Below are 23,149 nucleotides of genomic sequence, written 5' to 3'. Positions count from 1 at the left end.
GTGCATGCCCCTTATAAAGGGGTTCGACTGTACTATTCTCTGCAAAGTAGGGCTGTATATGAAACAGGCCTGGCAAATAATTTGTTGCACTGTGTTATTTAAACGAATGGGCTACTTTGGTAAGTGATAGTCCACGCAGTGAGTTACCAATAACAGGCTTCCCTCGCTGTGCGATTCCTATAGCCTTCTATTATAGAATTTCAATTCATTATGCTACAAGAAAGTACTTCAATGACCAGCAGTGCTTTTTTTTGACTCTAGGCTCTTTTATGTTGTTCTTGCAGGAGCTTGAAGAGTCTGGAGAACTTATGGCTGCTTTAAATCCTTGACTTCCGAAAAGCTTATTCTTCCTTTTCTCTTTTGCACAAATAAACTGCTCATTCTTAACTGGCCAACAAGCTTGTGTTCTTTTGAATACAATGGCTAGTTTAAAGTCATTATGCACACGCCCTCAAGTGACCCTACAAGCATGACCGTTGTGCATCCTTAGTTTGCTGTGGCATAGTATCTCTTTAGCTTCTCCTTGGTGAGCTTCAGTAAGACATGCTTGAGTGATGTGCGTTATATGCAGTGTGTATGTGTAGCCACTGGCTTGGCAAAGTTCTCGCACTGTGTGGTAGTGGTTGGCACTGCTATAAAATAATGCAAGTGCCATGCTGAATGTCAACAGGCCATACGGCATGCTTGTACATGCATGTGTGCATTCTGCATCAAGTTTCAGAACTGCTTTGTTGCCTTTTTCTCAAAGACATCACCCTTCACCATAGTGCACCACAGCAACTCCTCACCAACCGCAGCCGCTATTTCTTGTTGAAAGTCATCAACATAATTTTTCTCCTGTTAAACCCAGCACAAACTCACCATGGCGTGCTATCCTCAGACTAATGGGCTTGCCAAATGCCTGAATCAAACATTGAGAGATGGGCTGTCTCTGCAGATCATTGCAACTGGGACAAAGTTTTACCTTATGTCACATTCGCTTATAATTCGTCCTGCCATGACACTTCTGGCTTTCCATTTCGTTGCGAAAGCAACACTACGCTAGTTCTCGAGCCATTTCGCGTGGCACAGCATGGGCCAAGCTGCACATGCGCGAGGAGCCGCGTGACGTGAGAGGCAGCAGCTGGTGTGTCGGAGCTGCTGTCGTGGCTGCGCTTCGCCACGCGCTTCACCGGTGCCGGAGAAGTGACGTCATAACCACAGCCGGCCCCAGCTGCGCTTCACTCTCTTCGTTGGTTGTGCAGAGAAGGTGTGTGTGTGGTGTATATATAGCTAAGAGCGCGTGGCAGAAAAATCTGGCCGCTGCTCAGCGCGTAGCCTAAGTTATCGTAAGCGTAGCCATGCAGCTGTTGCATTCGCAACTCAACTAGTTTGAACCGGAGCTAAACCACTGCCATTTTCTTGGTCTTTTGTTCGGTCGGGACCTTCACTTGCCTTTGTACATGTTACTGCCTGCTATCGCTTTGACCATGGGTTATGCACAGGATGCCATTGAATGTGCTAATGTGGCGTGCCAGGTTGCTCATACTTGCCTCAGCACATCACAAGCTGAAGGCTATTCACAACTGCCAACTTCAGGATGTCCACTTCTCCCCAGGTCCTTTGTCCTCATGTGGTGTTCCTCCCGCCATGTTATAGGCTGCAAACTTCGAGGCTGCTGCCTCAGTGCACCAGAACTTATTGAGTCATCTGCCAGGTGACTGGCGTGACTTAAGAAATGAGTCCCATCTTTTCTTCATCATCCATTCCTGTGACTGATGTCATTCATGTGGTTTGGCTTAAACTCTAGCTGCTACATCCCCCGATATATCCTCGCCTTAGCGCTGCGACAGTGCTTTCATGGGTTATGTCACGGCCATAGGCATGGAGAAAGGAAGATGAAGTGTATTGCTTGCATGTGGTTGTTGAGGAAGACTATGCACTGAGCCCTCTTTGTTTAACTGCTTGGTTGTTGCTCCCTTTATATACCCTTTTGAAGCTAAAACTTCATTGGCCTAGTCGAGCGAGTTTCACAGTGTGCCAGAAGACTACCTACGACTGCTGACATTGCAAAGTCCACGGCAAACTGGGGTCGCTTGTTTTTCTATGGTCACCTTCTCACCTCATCTTTTTCTCAAAGAAGCTTTTCTCCTCCTATGGCTACTCTTGCTCGGTGGTGAGTCACGTGGCTGGCATTAGCTGTGAAATCGCTCTTGTGTTCTTGCCCTGCCACCAAAATTGACCACGTACTCCACCTTAAAGGCCCACTGTCCACCCTCCGTTCGAAAATATTTTCTTCCCCGGTGACTGTGAGACTTCGCCCCCAGAACGCAAGGCCGCAAAATGTTTTTGAAAAGAGTAACTAATAACGCAGTTACAGCCACCGCAATCACCCGATTTTGTTGCGTTTCTCCCCTCCTGTTCCCTCGCAAAGGTTTTTCACTCTCCTGCCCGGTCGTCTAGCCTCCGTAAGACAAATTTCCCTTCCTCCTCCGCGTTTGATTCAGTCCGGCCGTGGCGAGGGAAAAGCGCGCAGCGAGCGGTAGACATCCATCCTTCACCCTCAGACAGCGAGACGGACCAATGGATGTCGTTTTTGACTACGACGTCATCTTTGCGGCTCGTAGAGAAAGGAGGAAGCTGGTTTCCCGACGGAGAGGATGAGTGAGCTTTGATTTGTATTTTTCCTGCTTTGCGGCGCGCGTATCACTGTAGCATTTTGCACAGACTATCTCCGGTATCTGATCGAAATACTGGGCTCCTTTGCTTAAAAGGTCCTTACCTGAACAGTGGCCCTTTACGCCTTACCATGTCATTCTCGAGTTTCTAGCCTAATGCTAGTAAGGGACTTCTGCCACAGGTGCAAAATGTTAATGAAAAGCTCTCTCTTCTTGGGCACTGCTCACCGCTGCCATTATGCCTTTTAAGTATATCCTTCGCGCAATAATACTTATTCTCCCATTGATGCAGCACACAGCAGCTGCTGTAGAAGCCAAGACCTGTGCAGGTCGGTTATTGCAAATGTTACAAAGTCATTAATGAGCTACTATAAAGCAACTGCCATATACTTAAAACGGATATCTATATTGCCTTCACCAAGAACCAAATACACCATTGATGGCTGGCTATGATAGCTTGGGTGGGGTCCTAATTTATGAAAAACAGCTGTTCGTTTGTCTGATACATTCTGCAATAGCCTAAAACAGTGAGTAGCAAAAGCAGCATCTGATTGCAGTGATGCATAGTCTTTTTCATGTGCATGCCCGGTTTGAATGGTCAGTCCGAAAAAACACCGTACAGTCCGAAAACATATACAATCTAAGCAATGCCACATTCACATGCCACTAAACATGAACGATATGCATCTTCATTTTAGCGTTCTAGCACAAGGACCCCAACTTGTGCACTTTATTGATGCTTGCTTGTTAGCCCGGTCTTCTTTGACAATAACAGAAATAAAATAAAACCCTTTATGGCCACAAGTGGGCTTTGATCCCGCAGCAGCGCGGGCAGATGAGCTTTGACCAATATGTTATCATCGCATCCAAACCTTGCGCAGTGCATAGCATAGTCGTCTTCATTGGCTTCCATCCGTGTGTAAGGAATCCAGGACAAACCGCTATTGCATTGTTCAGGTGTGTTAAGCAGTCCAAAAATTTTATCATGCATGCTACCACTGATGTCCCCGAGCACTGATTTGGCTGATCTGTCTGAAGCCTGCTTGACTAAAAACTGAGCTGCCAACCGAAGTGAAATCCAACATCAGGGGTAGAAACAGGTTCAAGCATTTTGCAGCAGCTTTGGAGCAATAAATGGGAGTTTGGGAGCATAGATCTAGGGTAAAACACTTCTAATAGCAATTTTCTGTACTCGACATACAAAAATATCCAATTTGATTCCTTTTTATTCAATGTTTAATGCTTTGCAAGCTACGAACACATCTATGACAGGATAAGACAAACAACCAAAACGTATAGATGCTCAAAGTAAAAGCTGACCTGAGCAACAATATGAAACAGACTAGCAGCAAACAGAGTGCTTGCTTCTACACTTCATAACAGAACATTAGGTCTGACAATTTTTACCTGATAAATTCAAACATTGAGTCCAAGACATTGGTGCATTCAAGCACTAGTTCTGCAAGTCACATCAATGTCAGTACCACGGTCAGTACAAATAAATTTCTGGGCACTGTTCAGGAGTGCCTTCAGGAAGGATAGACAGTGCTGGAGGGTAGACTTCTCAGCCTTTTGCCACAGGCTCATGTTTTCACTTGAGTAATGATGGGGTGTCCATAATTTCAACACAATGACAATAGGCGCTGTATGGTTTTCCAACACTTTTGATAACATTTCTAGTGGTTGGCACCTTTGTGGCATTACCCCCATAATGCTCCAAGTATGCTTTTGTCCGACATTGGCTCGGCACTCTTGCGACTAACAAGAGGCTCGGTAGTGAAGTACCTGCTTGTTTTCACAGCTGAACCATTAGAACTAGTTGTGTTACTTATTGTAATCAGGCAAGTTTCCTAACTGCTCAAAGTAGTCCACGGTGACTACTTCCCTCGCTGGTCTCACTTCTCTAACCACCGGCAATTCAAAAGGCTGGCGAAGGTACTATATGTCTAGCGCAATATTATTTCTCTCCAATCACTTGAGGCCTGTTTCAAATTTACATGCAAATTAGTTATGCTCTACACTTTTCTAGTTTACGAAAATTAAATGCATTATGCCCAGCCCGAGGTGCGTTACAGCTATCCCAAAGCTGTGCTGTCATCGTTAGTAAGGTCTATAGTGTATACGCGCAACTTGTACCCTGCCAATCTCTTCTGTGCTTCTCGCAGCCACTTTTGCATCGGATCATATTTGTTGTAGGCAATATCATGGCCCACCGAGCCCTGAAATCTGTGTTCTGCTAAATTTGATGACAAAACATCATGGCAGCCACTTTGGAGCAGCATTTCCACCCCTGAACGTGCTGGTGCACTTAATTCACGTTTGGCCTAATACTATATCATTCGCCATTTCTTTTTAACTGCTTTAATTTCAGTTTATGCCGGTAAGATAATATTAAATACATAACCAACGTATACTATACTTGCAGCGTGTTGCAGGGGACAACTCGCACGCATTCTTCAAAAACATGATACGAAAGATCTGAGCAAGTTTCATGGATGAATCTGAAGTGACTAAGGCTACTGCAGTGCATGCAAGCATTTCTTTTTAAGATTTTTGTCAACTGCTAGTGTCACTCAGATATAATGGCATCAACATTTTGTGACCCTTCCGTGGGACTGTTTCGGGGTTGAATTTTGGCTTGTCTTCAGCTGAGCGAGGAAGGTGATGATGCAAAGATCACATGCACTCCTTAAGTGGCAGAAATTGTCAAACAAAAACTTGCAAGCTCATTTCCTCATCGATGTTTTTGTTATGAAAATAACAATCAACCTCATTGTGCCATTTAACATTTTATTTTCCTGCACAATAAAATACGGAATATATGAGACTATCAACTTCATTGTGCCATTTAACATTTTATTTTCCTGCACAATAAAATACAGAATATATGAGACTCTCATAATCTCCAGTGAACTTAAAACAAATGCAAGGAGGCCAACAGGAATGCAAATGACACGGCAAGTTCCCTGCTAAAAACTGAACAACACAGTATTAAAACCTTTTGCAGTATGTAATGAATATCAAAAAGTATTATGAAATGATCAGTAAGGTAAAATGGCCGTCTTTGGCCTACATATTAAAACCTTCCTGAAAAAAGCATGGCTCTCCATTACCAATTTAAAACTTGAGCAACATGACACCAACAGTAAAAACAATAAAGTTGAAACATGGGTGTGCTGAACTGCTTCAGTCTTTGGCTGCTTCATCAAGCATTCTAAAAATGTTGGCTTTCATGGTTGACACCACTTCCGGCCTCAGCTTGGCGAACTTGTCCTGCAAACGCTTGCAGAACTTTTGATCAAAGGCTCTATCGAATTCTATGCCCATAGGTTCATCAGGCTCGTTGTCAGCACCACAGCCATTTCCTTCAACTCTGGAAGTGCAAAGAAGAAAACAAATTCAGAATGTGAAGTCCCTAGTTATGCAAGCACATTGACTAGAAGCATACCTCTCTGTTTCTTTAAGAAGGCAACACTTCAAAATTCCCTTTTAGTAGATTACGCTGAGTCAGACGGTTCTGTGAGAGGCACGGTGTAGGAATATACATATTTAGGTGCTGACACTGCGCCTGGCGGTGCGACCAGGTCTCGCTCCATGCACTTCTCTTGAATGTGGATAGATGACGCCACGTCACGAGGTCAATACCAGTCACCGAGCTGCGGCGGCCTTAATGCGGGTGTAGCGGATTGTTCGGTGCCCCGGAGTGTATGTGCGAAGTGCAACAAGGGTTAAGGATGCAAAGTGCTGTCAGCACGTAATAATTTTCGGTTACTTCATGCTTTACGTGCTGGGATCGCATGAATGCGTGGAACAGCAGCATAAACGCACCCCTGTGATTCTTCCAAACTCTGTATTGAAATGCATTGAGTGCAATGTCTTTTTTTTTTGTTTGTTTGTTTGTTCACCTGCACGACTGGTAAGGAATAAGTTAACTATACCGCCTCTTAAATCTAAATGGTGGGCTTCAAAGTGCATGTTTCTACAGTTGGATCAAAGAACCTATGTATGCATTCAAACATCGCTTGAGCAGTGTAATACGTCTATGCTGTAAGATGATGCCCGCCGTATAGGAAATATGGCTAACTTCGGCCACCTGGGGTCTATAAATAGGCAGAGAAACCGCAAGGGCGTTTCCGCATTTCAGCTGTATAAAAAAAAACTGCCTCTGCAGCCAGAAATAGAACCTAAATTGTTGTGCTGTGTTGCGGTACACCTCCATCACTATACATGCGAGAGTGCTGGGACGAAAAGGAAACCAGGCTTGCATTTTCAATGTTTTAGTGTCTAGTGCAGTGCACAGTACCCAGAAATGTGGCGCAAAAAACAGTGCAGTGCACAATTAGCTACGCTACATGAAAATCATTGCTTGAATTCTCCTGTATTTCTCCTGCCAAGCTCGACGTTTACGAGAACACCGACAACACTGAGCATTCTCTACCTCAAGAAAAGACCGGCGTGCAGGCGCAGAAGTAAAATGTACGAATCTGAACTGAATTAGCGGATATCAGTTGAGAATAATTTTTTATGCCTGTTAAAGTGGCCTGTTGACCAATTATTTTGTAGTACGGAAACCTCTATCCAGTGTTCCAGAGTCCGCAAATTATGAAGCTGCATATTGTTATAAACACTGCCTGCAAGTCTTCTGCCTTTCATACCACCACGTTTTGGGGCCCTAAAATGTACAGAGGGTGGAAACTGGCGGCGAGATCATTGACCAAAATTAAGTGATTCCCTGGCCTGGCATGCTGCACCTGATAAGTCTACGCAGATGCTTCTTCGAAAAGTGGTCTCATTCTTATAGAAACTGAGGACCCAGAGTGGCATTAGCACCTTCAACTGTTTTGTTCACCGAACTCGTGACCTCCAGACTTCCGAGAATGCCATAGTGATCAGGGCTCAACTGCTGAGCCGGATAAAACGGGTCTAGTACCGGCTGTGGCTGCTGCGAAATGATGGAAAAGGTGGCCGTGTGCTGTGAAGAATCCCATGTGGCCCAATTTCGATCCCTGCACTGCGGCATCCATTAATGCCCATGTGCCGCTTCAGGACCTCAAACTGTACTATTTATATATCTGGTCGAATATTTAGGGGAACCCTCCAAAGTGGAGTAGATTTGCAAGAAAAGTAATTACTCATTGACATCCACCCAAGCGCAGCCATACGGCTACAAAGAAAAGCTATACAGCTTTCTCAGAAACTTCGCAGTCAAAGAAAAATTCTCATGCATGCATGCATACAAAAGAAAACAAAAAGCAGCAGGACATGCGTCTACCTCCCTTTTGGGATATCTTTCTTTCCACAAGCTTTTTATGAAAACTTCATTGCAAAGCTGTTGCTACAGTGAACACAGCTTCAGTATCCTCTGCCTGAGCATGACTGATCTACAACCTGATTTTAAGCACAGTTCTTTCAGAAAAATGCTAATAGGCCAAGTGTAGAGGAAATACTGGAGCATATGAAAATGAACAAAAAAATTCCCCTTCCAGGCATGAAGGTAACATAAAAGGCTAACCTTGCTCGTTTTGCACTTGGTTTGTCATCTTGCTGCTCCTCTGAAATCGCTTCAGCAAGGACAGGCCTTCCAAAAAAAGAAGCAAGGAATAGAGCAGAGTATGAATGCTGTTCAAGTATGCAAACTGCTCTATGCATATGTGCACTTACTTGTCTTTTGCATTCATAAAAGGTATGCACTTTGCACAAGCACAATGCTGCTGTGGCAAAGAACAAACAAGGAGGCAGATAAAAACTTCAAAAGCAGGGTGTTTTAAGCATGAGTCAAAGGAATTAAAAATACCTCAACAGCAGTTATACTGATGTGCATTTCGCTACTGCAGGGGCCACCATTATCGCAGCCTTGAATATATAGGCATGACAAAGAACTTTCTACATAGCAAGCAACCAACATCGAGCACAATTTTAAGCATTATATAAATACACGGGGGTAGTGACAAACTAAGTCAAAGGAGCTTGATACTCCTAACAAAGCCATAAATAACACTTATGATAAAAAAAGAGAAAGTAATTTAGTCTCCTCCAATGCAATACTAACATTTGCTTACCAGGCAGACACTTTTGCACCAAAATAAAGTAAAACCTCGATAATTTAAACTCGTGCTAATTCAATATCCCACAAAATTAAAAGAATTCCTATTCGCCGCGAGATCGACCTAGAGGTGTCGCCACCGTCGCTCCGGTAGTGTGGATCGGCAGCCGGCGGCGCTCGCGGAAACGCACGCTGCGTAGGTATGCTTCCGAGTTTACGGAGGGTTTGTTGGCGACGAAAACGTGTCTTCTGCAGTATTTCTGCAATATTGCAGAAAAAAAATCCAAGGATTTCGCCAATGCAGCAGAAGAAGTGCGGATTTTAGGAAAACAAAGCACGCAACCACCAGTATTCTAGATTTACTTTGCACGTTTCTTGCGCTGTACCGCGCTTACGCGCCTAATACTTAAGCCTGCCTAGACAGCTTTATTTTTCTTATCGACTTTTAAACAGTTTGCGCGTGTCACATGCGAGTGAGACAGGCGAATTTAGTGTCAAGTTCACGCAGATACAAGGTTCGTGCTCTGACCTGTAGTACTTTAGATTGAATCGAGAAAGCCTGATTCATTATATCGTACTTGACTCGATGATTAAGCAGGTTAAATGTATAGCACTGGCAGCTTACTGCATGGCAAGTTGCTTTAGACTGAGTGCACATCAACTCTGGCCCGGACAATGCTCGAAAAGCACAAGCCTCACAACCCACCACAAACGGGCCAAATGAGGTAGTGCAGAGTAGGGCTTAACCCCGGGTAGACGCTTGGCCAGCGTCACGACGCTTTAGCCCGTCGTTTGCCGGTTCCCTAATAAAGTTATACATACATACATACATACATACATACACACACACACACACATACATACGCACAAGTATTCCCCAAAAATGACATCACGCCGACACTATACAGGAAACCTCGCCGCAAAGGAAAGCTGATCGTTCACTTATACAGCGCTGAGTGGATTAAATTTGCCGAGATGCTTTTTGCGGCCACTGTCATAGAATGTGATAGTGTATTACTGCATGCGCCACTAACTGTAAACGATTTCCTGAAACCGAGGAAAGTATAAGGGATTTCTCATGTGTGTGATGTTAATATTTAATGGTAAATTAGTAGAGTAATTATTTTGTTTTGCAATGCCAATAAATTTCACCGTGTGAGAGAACTTTTACACACTTGACAGAATTTACAATAATCAGCGATTAATTTTCAGTAACGTTAAAGTGCAAGCTACGAATTACTCGCTGCGAAGACATCGTTATAAACTGCACATGGGCACTGTCATGTTCTGGGAAGCAATTTTACAGGCTGAAAATTTCTTTATCACTAATTATTTAGCAGTGACTAAATCTTATGCGAAGTAAAATATTAAGGTTGCTTCCAAAACAGGTGCTGGATATAAAACTATTCCGAAAGAAATGGAGGGCATCTTATCATGCGACTATAAAAATGTATTTATTCCCGAACTGAACACAACACTGAAATTTAAGCCCGCATGAAGCTGTTTTACTCCCCCTGTCAGAAATGAGGAAGACAGCACTTGGACGAAAAGGGATTATAATGATTATATTTGGCTACGAGTAAAGTATATTAATCTAGGTGTATTATGTAATATTTAGTGTAACAATTAGGGGCAGGGAAGATGTTTCCCAAACATTCGAGCATTTCTCTACAGCAAAATTTGTTCACTACCACTTTTACGGATGCAAAGAAGCCTTCAACAGCGCAAAAAAAAAAAAAAAAAAAGAGAGAGAGAGAAAAGAAAAGAGATGCATATTGGTTCGGGTTTAACGTATGAAAGCGGCATCGGCTATGCCGGATGATTGCAGTGGCTGGTTTTGGTGTCGTTTTTTTTTTTTGTTTTCATTATTAACACCACATTTGCCACGTGGGATTGTTTATTGTGCAGTGAAATCCCACAGCAGAGGAGCGCCTTTTGAAACGGTTGTGATTGAATCCCCCGTTCTCGAAATCAGCAGTCGAGCGCCCGTACCATTGAGACACCGCGACAGAGATTTAAAAGCAAAAAAAAAAAAAAAAAGAGTACTGACACAACTCTATCTTGCATACAGAAGGCATAGCAGGCACAGAGTGGTCTTTTCAAACTGCATTCTTCTATATGAAGCAATCTGCGGTGGCATATGTTTTAGTAACTGTGGTATTCCAAACAGAAATGGGAATATGCGATTTCTGAGCGTTTGCATTAACTTTTATTGACAGCAGCGACCTGTTTTGCTTTGACACGGCGCTAACGACAGTACCACTTCGTATGAGACATTGCGTGTCAAAGGATCTCAAGCGCCGAAGACCACGATGGATGATGCCCTTTCCAAGCATGACATACTCGATGCGGACAAGTATATATATATATTTTTAATGAAGCGTGGGGGTTATAGACCATTCATATTTATTTTGCAAGAGGCATATAGGTAAGCAAAAGTTCAGAATAACCGCGAAACAAACAAAAACACTCCTACATACGCCACATGTGCGCGCGTAAATCACTGCGGGCTGGCACGCGACGCGAAAACGCATCCACACTGAGTAGGTTTCGCCGCTGAGCCGCAAGGTGGCGACTGCTCGATCTCGAGGCCAATAGTCCCATAATTTCTCATTTAAATAAGTCTGGATAATTCAAGGCGGTGGTCTGCACAAGTCCAGTTAATTAAAAGATTTTTTGGGGTGTCACGTGGGGATGTGCGATCAAAATTTCACCGCAAACCAATGAAGCAATGACCCATTCATAGTAGGTGCAGAGTGCCGCCGGAAAGTAATGCCAATGCTTGATATGCTGCAATGCCCCAGCTCTAGAAATGCCAGCACAAAAAGATTAAGGATGTGCAAATATTCAAAATTTCAAATAGTTTTCGAATAGTACTGGCTACTCACTATTCAAACTATTTGCAAATAGTGAAAGTACAGTTTGCGAATCTCCTAAACATTCAGAAATGATCAATTACTAGCAGACCTAATATTTCAAAACAGCAGCAGGCCACATGATTCAACTTGTTTTTAACTCAAAGGAGAAATTGCCAGCACGCAGCAAAAGGCTGTCCAACAATGTACTGAGAGCCATTGTGAGCCACCGCTGAACGTCCTCCGTGTGCTCTAGTGAGTCAGAAAACATTCAACACCATCTAAGCATCAGTGTGTGTAGGCAAGACACAGTCGACAACTGGCTGCTGGCTCACTGGCACCAATAACCTCATTTTAAGTCACCATACGCACACACCAGAAGCGACCCAGCTTATGCAGGACAACCTAAGCAAATAAACGACTGCCAAGCTTCAGCTGCTGCTCAAGCGAGCGTGAATTTCTGCCTTTTTAGTTAGCTTAAGTTATATAATGGCTATTGATGTATCCTGCAATAAAGTGATTAGCGGTGTTCAACCCGATTTACCCATTGCTGATAAGTAGGCAAACCTACATGTATGGAAAAATACGTGGGTGTGTGCATTTTGTTTTCTTTTTCCCTTTTTTTTTTCGCCGGTTCAGATATAACGATAATTGATTATAACAATCGAATTTTCAGTTTTTTTTTCTCTTCGATATCATTATAAGTGGACTGCACTGTAGTCTGAGCTAGTAAAGCAGTCTTGAACGTGACTGAATTGTGAACCTGAGAAAATGGCGCACCAATGTGGGGCTCCACTGAAAGGGAAGCTTGCAATGACTAATGCTGTTCATCTGTAGTTCTTATTGCCAAGAGCTGCCATACTGAGGCAACACCACAAAGCAAACTGTCTTCTTTATGCACCATTGCTGCAGTGTCATAAATAACTAGGGAAAACATTGATTCAGCAGCTTGTTGATGGCTCACTGGCAAACGTGTTTTGTTACTGTCACTGCTGCGTTTTAGCAGTGTAACTCAGCCTTTAGTACAACTGAAGTCTTGTTGTCTGTTGTCTTGATGAAATGACCACTACCACCAACCAATGTGAATGGGCATTACCTTGCTGTGCTCCGCCTCCCTCGAGGTGCTTTTTTTGCTGTAGTCTGTTGCCTCGACTCTGGCGGTGATCCAATAACATTTTTCTTTGGGCTCTCCTTGCTAACAAAAAAAAAAAAAGAAAAAAAAAAAGAAAAGAGAGAGAGAGAGAGAGAGAGAGAGAGAGAGAAAGAAAGAAAGATATGAGAAATTGTACAACATGCACTTTCATCACCAGGCTTCTTACTCATTCCTTGTGGAAAGACGATCATTGTAAGCAAGCAAAGAAGGTCATTGCATTAATGTGACCCCTTCCTTGTAAACACAGCAAAACCTTGTTGATTTGAACATCAAGGATAGGAAAAATATTAGAATAATCGGATGAAACTGAAAAAACTAACTGCTTTCATCCTTGTACATATAATTGGTGAAAATGCGAGCAATGGTTGCCTGCTTTTGGAATGAGAACATATAATATGGTGAGGCTTCCCAAAAAAAAAAACAAAATAATTTGCCTCTGCCCGTGCCACTAGGTATTGGAATGAGAACAGTGTGACACTGACCATTTTTCACATTTCCGTCTCCTAAGCATGCTGCAGTGCGATTTGATAGTGGCAGTGCCCTCTCACTGGGTGGCACCATCGTGTGAGAGGAAGCTTCACTGCCGAAAACACAAACGGCTCTTGATGAGCACGAGTTTTGGTATATGGAAGAACTAAGCATACGGAAGCAAGGAAAAACGCACTGCTGACGATCAGCACCAGAAATGGCAAACAGCTGAGCTCAATGGGCAAGATCACACAGCCGCCAACGTAGTGAGGTGACGCAAAGCTCATAAAAGCGATACCGGAACTAAGTGGTCGGACATTCTCAGAGACAAGACCATTTCATCTTTGCACATTTGTAGCTGCAAGCATGTCAACGCCCGTTTACACTTGCGACTAGCAGCGGTCGCGCGACCGTTTTGGTTGAAAAGCGACAGTCGCAAATGGTCGCATCGGTCGAAAAGCGACTGCCGCGGGCCGATCGGGCACTGTTCGAATTTCCAGTCGCGCGACTACTAGTCGCAAACCATTTCACCAATCAGCGAGGTCCCGGAGTACTCGATCGAGCACCTTCTCAATGCAATTAAAAGAATACCCCTACCTTTTCTACAAACGGCACCCGGATTTCAAAGGCAGGGAGAAGGATATGGCCTACGAGGAGATTGGAAAGATATTCGAACTATTCGGTAAGTACCATGAACTTTTGAGGAATGAGTTTTTCACGCAGGCGCAACATTGTATATTGACACCATCTATTCGTTGTTGGCGTTCTCCTGGAAACACGAGAGCGCGGCATGCGCACCGGCTCGCCTGAAAAAGCTGAAGTGTCTGGCAAGCGGCTGCTACCGACGTTCGCTGTCATCGCCCAGCAGCTCTCCTACTCCCAACTCGTTCGGAACGAGAACAGAACGAGAAGGCGACTGTCGCAAGTGTGAACATCGGTAGTGGCGAGCTCCTCTCCTCTGGTCGCGCGACTACGCTTCCTCATCTAGTCGCAAGTGTGAATAGACCTTCAGAGATGCAAAATCGACTCGACAAGCATGCAGTTCAGGTTTAAGGAAAGGTTATTTTTTTTCGTGATTTTTCATTCCGCTTTCAGCCCAGACAGTTTAGGTAGCCATCATAAAAAGTGAAGCGCGTATCATTCTGCGTTGTAAATTCAACTCTCTTAATGCACTATCTCTAAGGTAAGTTTGCTGGGCCTGCGCCAAATCATCGTAAAATGCTGGCTGAGACATGCACAATACAGGGTGTACAATGAAAAACTCACCCTGACCGCTCTGGCAGCGGATCTCCTGCAGTCAAGCTACTTGCCTGGGGTTCCTCTGGAATTACTTCTGGAGCAACAATCGGCCTTAAAAAAGAAAAAACACAAAAGTAAAACAGCGACCATGTAAACACTCGATAAATGAGAAGTTTACAAGCGAAAGTACAGCCTTCAGGAAGTATATCATGCAAGTTTCTGCTGCTTGTCACTGCTGTGCTGGAATAGAGAGAGGAGAAAGCACGCGAAGGAAAAGGCCTGCCCACGATTCCTGCTGCTGGAGTGAGCATCATCTGCTTTGCAGCTCTGATTAGTGCAAAACGACACCAAGGATCGTATTCCAAGTTTGCGTCATTATCGAAGTGTCGCTATCTCACGTGACCTCTAGCCGTCAGATTGGTCGAAACGCCAGAACTGGGTGTTGCCACTGCAGAACCGGAAGAGGTGGCAACATCATTTTCCGGCGTTTCCACCAATCAGGTGACTCGAGGTCGGGGAGATAGCGACACTTACGATAACGACACAAAGTCAGAATAAGGGCCCAGCCTATCACCGGCTTTAATTCGTTGACCCTCCAGGAAGCTGTGACAACTGTTTTTACCAGCTTCTCATACCACATGTGATACTATAAAAAAGCACATATTTGCCATAAACAGGCTATGTTGAGTTGGGCTAGTCGGTGCAAATTCACGATGTAAACAGCGCAAAAGATGGGGGACCAGAGATCGAAAAACACAGGACAAGCCCTGATTCGCAACTAAAGGTTTTATCTGCTAATACTTCCATATTTAAAATGACCACTCAAAGGACATATAAACCATAAAAAAGCAACACTAAAAGCCACGTAGATATGCGCACAGCCTTCAAGCATTCTCGAGAAAAGCAATCTCCCTATTGCACAGTCGCACTGGAAACCTGTTAAATTGTTGACGCTATATTTTTGGTCCTTTGCAATATGGAAAGCCTCAACCACTTCTCGTGTCCTCTGATCTTTGTGGGTGTATAGTACAGCTGCAACGGAAAAACATTAGCACAAGTTTCTTGCTGCCGTAGGAGCAAAATTTCGATATGTGGCACTATTCATGCCGTACGCATCGATAGCAAGAGTGCCAAGCCCTTTCCATTTTCTAAACAAGGGGCGGTCGCCAGAAAGCAGCCCATTCTGATGACGGCCTATCCGAACAGCTGAATCTTATACCTCTGTCAAGCGCGCAAGTTAAGTGCACTTACAGGAAGTGCACTTCTTAGATTTGGGGTGCTTCAAGTCACACTTTGGCATATGCGGTGCTGAACGGAAAAACAGAGTGCACTCGCGGAAAAAAAAAATGACAGACAAACAGCTAGTTTTTTAAAGATATGCATTAAAAAGAAACAAAGATATTCCAAAATTGATTGTTGTGAATTGAATTTAAATAAAAACAAACATAGCCTATTTTTTGTCAACATAAATTAAAATTATTATAACGGCACATTAAGTGTATTTCAAAAACATTTCAAGTAAAGACCGGCCGAGACGGCTTCCTAGCCTCACAGGCTAACATGGCAACGTGCAACGACGCACCGTCTGACGATGGTCTGACGCCACTATAACCGAATAATTTTATTAAACGCCGTTAAATAGGTGAAATGAACCTCTGTGTCCTTTTTTATGGATTACAGTTTGTACCAATGAAATTGCTGGTGACAAGGCTACGCACTCGGTCAGAAAGTGCGTTCCCCACAACATACTTCAATCAAAGTGTACTTTTCTGCAAGTGCACTCCACTTAGGGCATTTAGACTGGGCAAAGTGCACTTATAGCGAGTGACACTCTCCGTAAGTGCACTTAACTTGAGCACTTGACAGGGGCATTAAATAACAAGTTGTGCATTCCTTATAGGCAAACCATGCGCCGACGTAGCCAATGTGCCATATGCATGGTTGAGCTTGTTTTTATATTTTGTTTTGCATTGGCCAACGTTGACAACAGCGTTATTTTTATCGCAGTTTTCCCCTTTAAAAATATGCTGGGCGATGCCTGTCCAAAGCAACGCGCGGCAGTGCCTACGTCACAGAACAGCAAAAGGTGAAATCCAGGGTGGAGGGAGACTGCGATAAACATACAGTGAAATCTCATTACTACGAACACCACATAACGAATTGTCCAAGAATCCCCGGCAGATTTCCGATGTTTTCAATATAAAACTATTTCAGAATTACAAACTTAAAATCAGCGCATATTTCCGAATAACAAATGTATTTGATTTCTTCTTCTGTAATCTAGGAACATCAGTATTACGAATTCGGCTAAAATTAATATCACCGCAGCTTGCAACTCTCACGTGAAACGTTTCTGTGTGTATAGTCCGCGGGCTGTAGCTATCATCATCAGCATATCTAGTACCAGCTCCTAGCGCCACCACGAAGCTATGGTTTATTACGCAGTAGCTAGTAGGCCTAGCCGCCTGCCTTTTTCCTTCCTGTGTTGTGCGTCGTACGCGGGGCGGTCGTTCGTGCATGCGGGACGTTGTTTTCTTTTTGCCGCGGATTATCTTATTGCGAAGTTTGTGCGAGATTGGCGATGATATTAGCCAGCGAAGTGCCAAGAAGATATGAATGCAGCTGCTTTCACTACAAGAAATCGGCACAGGGAAAAAGTGATTTGGCCTCTACAAACAGCTAGCATTGCCCCATTGACCACCGCAATCATTTTTAAAGACCGAGACAAGATTTTCAAACTTCAGGGAGCATTGAAGATGAGGTTGTATCGAACTCTGATGTTTTTTGTTTTTTTCTTGCGCATAGACTTTGTCCATACTTTCATTGCTTGGTGCAACCACGCACGCGATTAGTTGTTCCGCAAAGTGGAAGGTGTATGTGCTGTAGTGGTGTAATGTAGGGCGCAGTCATGTTTGCTGCACGCGGCAGAAGAAAATAATTGATTTCTTCAAATAAATCAGTTTTGGAGTTAGTGCAACATGTGCCTACTACCAAAGTATATCATTTTCAAACCTAGGTTTGGCCACTTGCTTATACGTAATTGCATATTTTTCATTACAATATTTCAAAATAACGAATGATTTTTTGCGGTCCTGCGGGATCAGTTATATCGAGATTTGACTGTATACCACTGCTCGCAACACCACCTCGAAAAAAAGAAAAATGAAATCGACTTACGTGCGCAGCAATGTTGTCGCACAATTCTGCAACGCACAAACTTTCAGTCGTGTTTCTTTCTGCCCGCCACCCCCACTTTTGAAAATAAAATGTGCCTGGCACCCTCGCTATTGGCGAGCATGGCAACAGTAGCACCACATATTGTAAATTTTCTGCTGCGGTGACAAGCCACTTTTTCTGTTGCAGCTGTACATGCGTGTGATGAAACAACGCAGTGCCCTATTTTTATCACTTCACACCTTACATAATGCTTCATCGTAACGGAAATGGCCAAAATTAAGTTTTTTTCATTCTTTAGGTTATTCCTATGTTCCTGTAAGCGCTTGTTTGGGCAATGCCCAGCCTGGCTAATATACCTGGCTCTGCAGGAAAGGGATGAATTTAAGTGAAGAATCAGGTAAAGTGTGTAAAATGCTTCATTTTTTAGCACTTCTATTAGTTTAGAAAGCAAATTTGCATGGTAAAAATGCTTCTGCAGCACAATGTGCTTGATTTTCATTACAGATTGTTTGACTGGCGTATGTATTGTGGCTCATCTTGGCATGAACAGCTATGAAGCAGAGAAGGAAGAAAAAGTTTTATGGAAATCAATTCATCATAGAAACCAAGAATCAAATCATGCAGTGTGCCTTATAAGAGCATTGCGATGGTATTGAAGAGTAACCCTGTGGCTTACTGTACAAAGCAGCTTCCATCTGCTGTTAGGTGAGACTGACAGCATCAAGGTCCCCACTTGTGATACTGTTGATTACTACTACAGCGCTGCAACTACTCTCACCAGCTTGATAAGGAGCACGTCAAGAGGCAGTTTCGCAGCTCCTTAGAAACCAATGGATGATGCAGAATGAAAAGAAATAAAAACGGCTTTAGAAAGAATACCATAAGAGCGATGAAGTGTGTGTATTCTCTTGCTGCTACCTGAATCATTTTAGAAAGCATAAAAACATAAAACAGTGTTTTTCTCCAAACGATAATTCTGAAAAAGAAAATGTCAAACTTTGAACACTATTTATTTAATTGCACTGAAATATTCTCAGCCTTGAAATTAATGTGAATAAATTTTTTCTTGACCAGTTTTCTTGCCACATTCCTTAAAAAATAAAGAGAAAAAGAAAGAAAGGGGAAAAAGAAAAAGGGCATTGAAAGCTACCTGTTACAGTAAGCGACAAGCAAGAGTAATAACTTTTTTTTTTCTGCATGATGCATATCGAAACTCATTTGCTTTGGTTTGAGGCTAGTATTATATGAAATATGTGTGGAAAGTTTAATGGGCACATTATTCCTTGTTCCTGAGAAAAGATACAATTAATTTCACAATCCGGTCAAAATTTTTACCTTCAAGTACTAAAATGGTAAAAAAAAAAAAAAAAAGAAACTACAAAACAATTTTACAAGGTGTTAATGCCACATGCGGTATTATTCAACACACAAAATGGCACAGTAAGATATGCTGCATTAGTTAATATATAAAGCTTTAATTAAGAAGAACCATTCACCATACCATAGTGACTAAAGCCCAACTTCGCCTTCTTTTCTACATCCTCAGATTTTAATAAAATTTCTACCATATGTTTTTGGCAGTTTTCTGGCCTTTTGTGCCAAATTTCACAGCAGGATGGTGTTTTGGTGCGCACAAAGTTTCCCATTTTGCAGTCTCAAACCAGGTATAGAGTTCCATAGGCACTGAAAGCATGGACCTCAACTTGCTCTACTTTTCAAAGGACAAAAATTCGAACTTGCCTCCAGCCTCACTACCAAAACAAGAAAGGAAGCATGTCCGACAATTTGATATTAGGTCTCATTGTGTGTCATTATTCATACTACCTACACGATGATGCATTATTTGGTTTGACTGCTCAGAGAATGACACACACACGTGCACACAAAAGAAAAGAAATTCAGACATTGTGCAGACAAAATAGAAGGGTTCTCTGCATGGCACCCTGCTTTGCGATCACCACACCAATGTAACACTAATGCCAGGCCGGCTCATTCAAAGAGGCTGTCACTGCCAACTAATTTTAATGAAAATGATGTGTGAACTTGAGCTCTGCAACATTTTATAAATACACCAAGGCGAGCAATAAGCCTGCGCTATCGTAAATATTTTGCAGTGAAGCACAACTTTTCCTTACATTCTCAATTATTAATTTAGTGTCTTCTGCGCAAAAACAGTTCTGCTTTTAACTATCGCTGTAATTTTTGTTCTTAGCAGCATCCAATGAAATAATGAAGAAAAAAAAAAAAAAAGGATTCCATTTTCAACACTTTTTGGAAAAATAATTACAGAAAGATAGATAGATTAGATCAGATAGGGAGTTACTACACCGTAAGACAAGTATCACCTATAGCGCAGTGGAAGCGGTAGCAGAGCCAGTTTCCAACAGTCCAGACAGGAGGTGTTTCCACAACTTCCTCACCGGACACAGAAACCATTACTCTCACGAGGTCAATACCCATTAGAGAACATGTTACCTCATCGAACTTCGCCTTCCACGAAGGGCCTTGCTTGCTGTGACCTGTTGTACAGAATGTGGCAGTGATGTTGCAACATTCTTCTTTGAGCTCTCTTGGCTGCCAATGAAAAAAGAAAAAGACAAAACACAAAGTAAGATCAACTACCAAAAAGATATAAATTGAAAATGGGCAGAAAGAGGACAGGAAGGAACCACAGTGCCACAGCCTTTTTTTTTATTCATACACTTTTCGTCAAAGGAGCTTTTATGTATGTGGCAATCAATGTTGCTGCACAAAGGCTTCGCAGTACATACACTGCTTTTTCAAACCTGACAATCCTTTTCAGACTTTTCTGTGTAGATTTCAATAATCTCTGAATCCAATGTCAATAGCATGAGAGATGTGCATACTAAAGTGTCAATTTACCACCTATTTGGGCAAGGCTCCCACACCAGGAAATGGACAGTAGATACTACTAACAAATTCCCACATGGAGACACTGGCCTATGTTGATGTGACCCCATATCCTAATTGTAAAATGACTGTTCTCTGTTGAAAAGTAAAACAAATGCAGGCAGCACACACTTAATGGCTGACTCGTAGAGATTAAAACCAGTGGAAACATGCAGACACAGAGAAGTACACATGACAATGTTGGCTTTAATCTCTACGAATATACCAACTGACCCAGCTCTCCACTCTACTCAGCAGTTGACCTTTGTCACAGCTTGAAGAAACACCCTGAATTTTTTTACTTCTCGCACAAGTAATTCTAAACAGTGCCACAAATTACATTGCAGGCAAGATGCAGCAATAAAAGAAATATATATAGTAAAATCTCGTTGAATAGACCCCGGTAATTTGGAAATTTGAATAATCCGAATTAGTAGCACGGTTCAGGTTAACGCCCATGGCATCAGACACTCGTTATTGCTGACATGGGCTCCGGTTAATTCAGATAGGGGATAGCTTCAAGAGGCAATTCAGTGATTTCCCCACTTGTTTTTCTGAAGGGGACTCCTTAGATCGTAATGAACATCTTTTTAGAAAGTGTGTAGATAGTCACGTATTGGTTTATATTTCTTTTATTAGTTCAGTTGTAAAGTGAACGTTCGGGACGTGCAAAGTGCCAGTGCTTCCACATATTCAATCAATTCTTGTGTGCAGCAGCTATAAATTCATATCTAGATGTGCCAGTGTCATGCAAGTTGTCGTGGCCAATATCAAAGCTCCAAGATACGCCTTCTGCGTGTGTGTACAGTGTTCAAAGATGGATTCGAATTCCTGGTGTATGTTAAATTATTGTGCTGATCTAGTGCAGTAAACTGCAAAGCTGCGTGTTTTATAACATTTCCCACGTTTGCGTTATGCGAGTGGGGTTGAAGAGCCAAGTTTTTATATGAGGATTATTGTTAGCAGCCTAAACTGCCACGCAGTTATTCGACAAATTTTATGTAGTCCTTGTTCTTTGGTTAGCCTTGACCGCCTAGTAAAAAGCAGAGACATTAGTCTACCAACCAAGATCCGTATAACCCGTGCTATGATCTTTCCAGTTGTGATGTATGGATGCGAGAGTTGGACTGTGAAAAAGGCTGACCGCCGAAGAATTGACGCGTTTGAATTGTGGTGCTGGCGAAGACCCTTGAGAGTTCCTTGGACTGCCAGAAGATCAAATCAGTCGATATTGTCGACCATAAACCCTTACTGCTCATTGGAGGGTCAAATTCTAAAGTTAAAGCTCAGCTACTTTGGTCATCTGATGAGAAGAGAGGAGTCGCTGGAGAAAGATTTGATGTTGGGAAAGGTTGAGGGTCGCCGAAGAAGGGGTAGGCAGCGAACGCGATGGTTAGATGGCATTCTCGAGGCATTGCAGATGAAGCTATGTGATGTTAAGAAGATAGTGAGAGACCGGAAAGCGTGGCGTGACATGGTCCATAGGGTCACGAAGAGTCGGACATGACTGAACGCCTGAACTGAACTGAAATAAGACTTCTGCCTTTGTGTAATGCGAAATAATATAATGAGTGCTGGAGTCATAAACGTTGCTAGTCCTGCACAAAAAATCGATGCAGAAATTAAAATTTAGAAAGGAATACCGCATATCGTTTACCAACCATGCTCCCTCGGTTCAGAAATTTAGCACCAATATAAACCTCCCAGAGCCTGAACTTAATGGAAGATGGTAGGCATAATAAGAAGTCCTCCATTTTTAAAACATCACTAACAGTTTTGGAGTTTAACTTCACGCCATCCCACAGCTGCAAACGGGTATGTGGATCGGCCAGTTGGGCCATTTCAGGTGCTGCTTGACGCGTCACTGTATCTTATTTGTCCAATGAAGCATCCTCAAAATGTAACGGGGCCGTTTTGTGAACCAGCAACAGTGCTACTGCGTTGTACTGCGAAAAGGGTAGTGGAGGTCCTTACGATTTTGAAACACTTTTTGTGTTCACGATAATGTGTGCAGAGCAAAACACTGAACAAAACTGGGAAAAAATAAAATAAAATAAATGTCATTTTTACTGGTAGTCATCTCAGATGCAGACAAGTATCAAGCAAGTGTTTATTGTATAAAATTACTTTGATGAGAACAGTTTTCAGGAGTGTTTTCACAGGCCCATTTAATAACTCAAACTTTCGGTTAATTCAAAAATTTTTGCAGTCATTAAGGGCCCATTTAATGAGAGTTTACCGTACTAATATAAACTGCAGAGTACAAGAGATGCCACCTATCCAGTATGCCTGTAAAATACAAAGCTCACTTTGCTTGCTGAAGCTGCAGTTCTCCAGCTTCAGTGATGCCCATTTCATCTTCTTGAACCGTTTGCGAAAGGCTTGCTCTACTGGAAAAAAGAAACACAGAGAGTTGGGGAATATGGGACAATTAAATGCACACACAGACTTTCTAACACAAAGCGCTTTCTCAGTAAGCAGATAGTTATACCACACGCCAGTACAAATTATGATGCTGCTTAATAAATCTGACCATACAAAAACAAGTACCTCACCACATAAGAGTTTCTTACTCTTACCTAGAGGGAAAGCTGTGCCGCCATCTATGGGAGTTTAGATTGAGTTTCCCGACGACCAGTTCAGCTCC

At 42.8% G+C, this 23,149-nt stretch overlaps 2 protein-coding genes across 14 annotated transcripts in view; one reads left to right on the top strand and one right to left on the bottom strand.

The window, feature by feature from the left end:
* The window catches only part of Grx3 (Glutaredoxin 3), a 29,372-nt gene extending 28,977 nt beyond the window's left edge, over positions 1 to 395 (top strand). The window contains exon 10 of the mRNA XM_084584863.1: positions 285 to 395. Coding sequence (XP_084440989.1) covers positions 285 to 329 — 45 coding nt within the window. The 3' untranslated portion in view covers positions 330 to 395. The remainder of the gene's footprint in view (positions 1 to 284) is intronic.
* A 5,041-nt stretch (positions 396 to 5,436) lies between these two features.
* Positions 5,437 to 23,149, bottom strand: part of LOC146207306 (uncharacterized) — a 42,619-nt gene continuing 24,906 nt past the window's right edge. For 6 of the 13 annotated variants that reach the window (XM_084584497.1, XM_084584421.1, XM_084584351.1 and 3 more), the window contains 6 exons: positions 22,812 to 22,892; positions 20,068 to 20,166; positions 14,443 to 14,526; positions 12,652 to 12,750; positions 8,170 to 8,235; positions 5,439 to 6,030 (listed from right to left, as the gene is read on the bottom strand). In XM_084584497.1, coding sequence (XP_084440623.1) covers positions 5,844 to 6,030; positions 8,170 to 8,235; positions 12,652 to 12,750; positions 14,443 to 14,526; positions 20,068 to 20,166; positions 22,812 to 22,892 — 616 coding nt within the window. In that variant the 3' untranslated portion in view covers positions 5,439 to 5,843. Of the gene's footprint in view, positions 6,031 to 8,169; positions 8,236 to 12,651; positions 12,751 to 14,442; positions 14,527 to 20,067; positions 20,167 to 22,811; positions 22,893 to 23,149 lie in introns of all 13 variants that reach the window. The other 7 variants (XM_084584222.1, XM_084583957.1, XM_084584007.1 and 4 more) reach the window with 3 other exon arrangements.

Source organism: Amblyomma maculatum, chromosome 1 (genome assembly GCF_055883805.1).
Source record: "Amblyomma maculatum isolate TAMU_Amacu chromosome 1, ASM5588380v1, whole genome shotgun sequence".
In the NCBI taxonomy this organism is placed as follows: domain Eukaryota; kingdom Metazoa; phylum Arthropoda; class Arachnida; order Ixodida; family Ixodidae; genus Amblyomma; species Amblyomma maculatum.
This window is presented reverse-complemented; position numbering and strand designations above follow the sequence as displayed.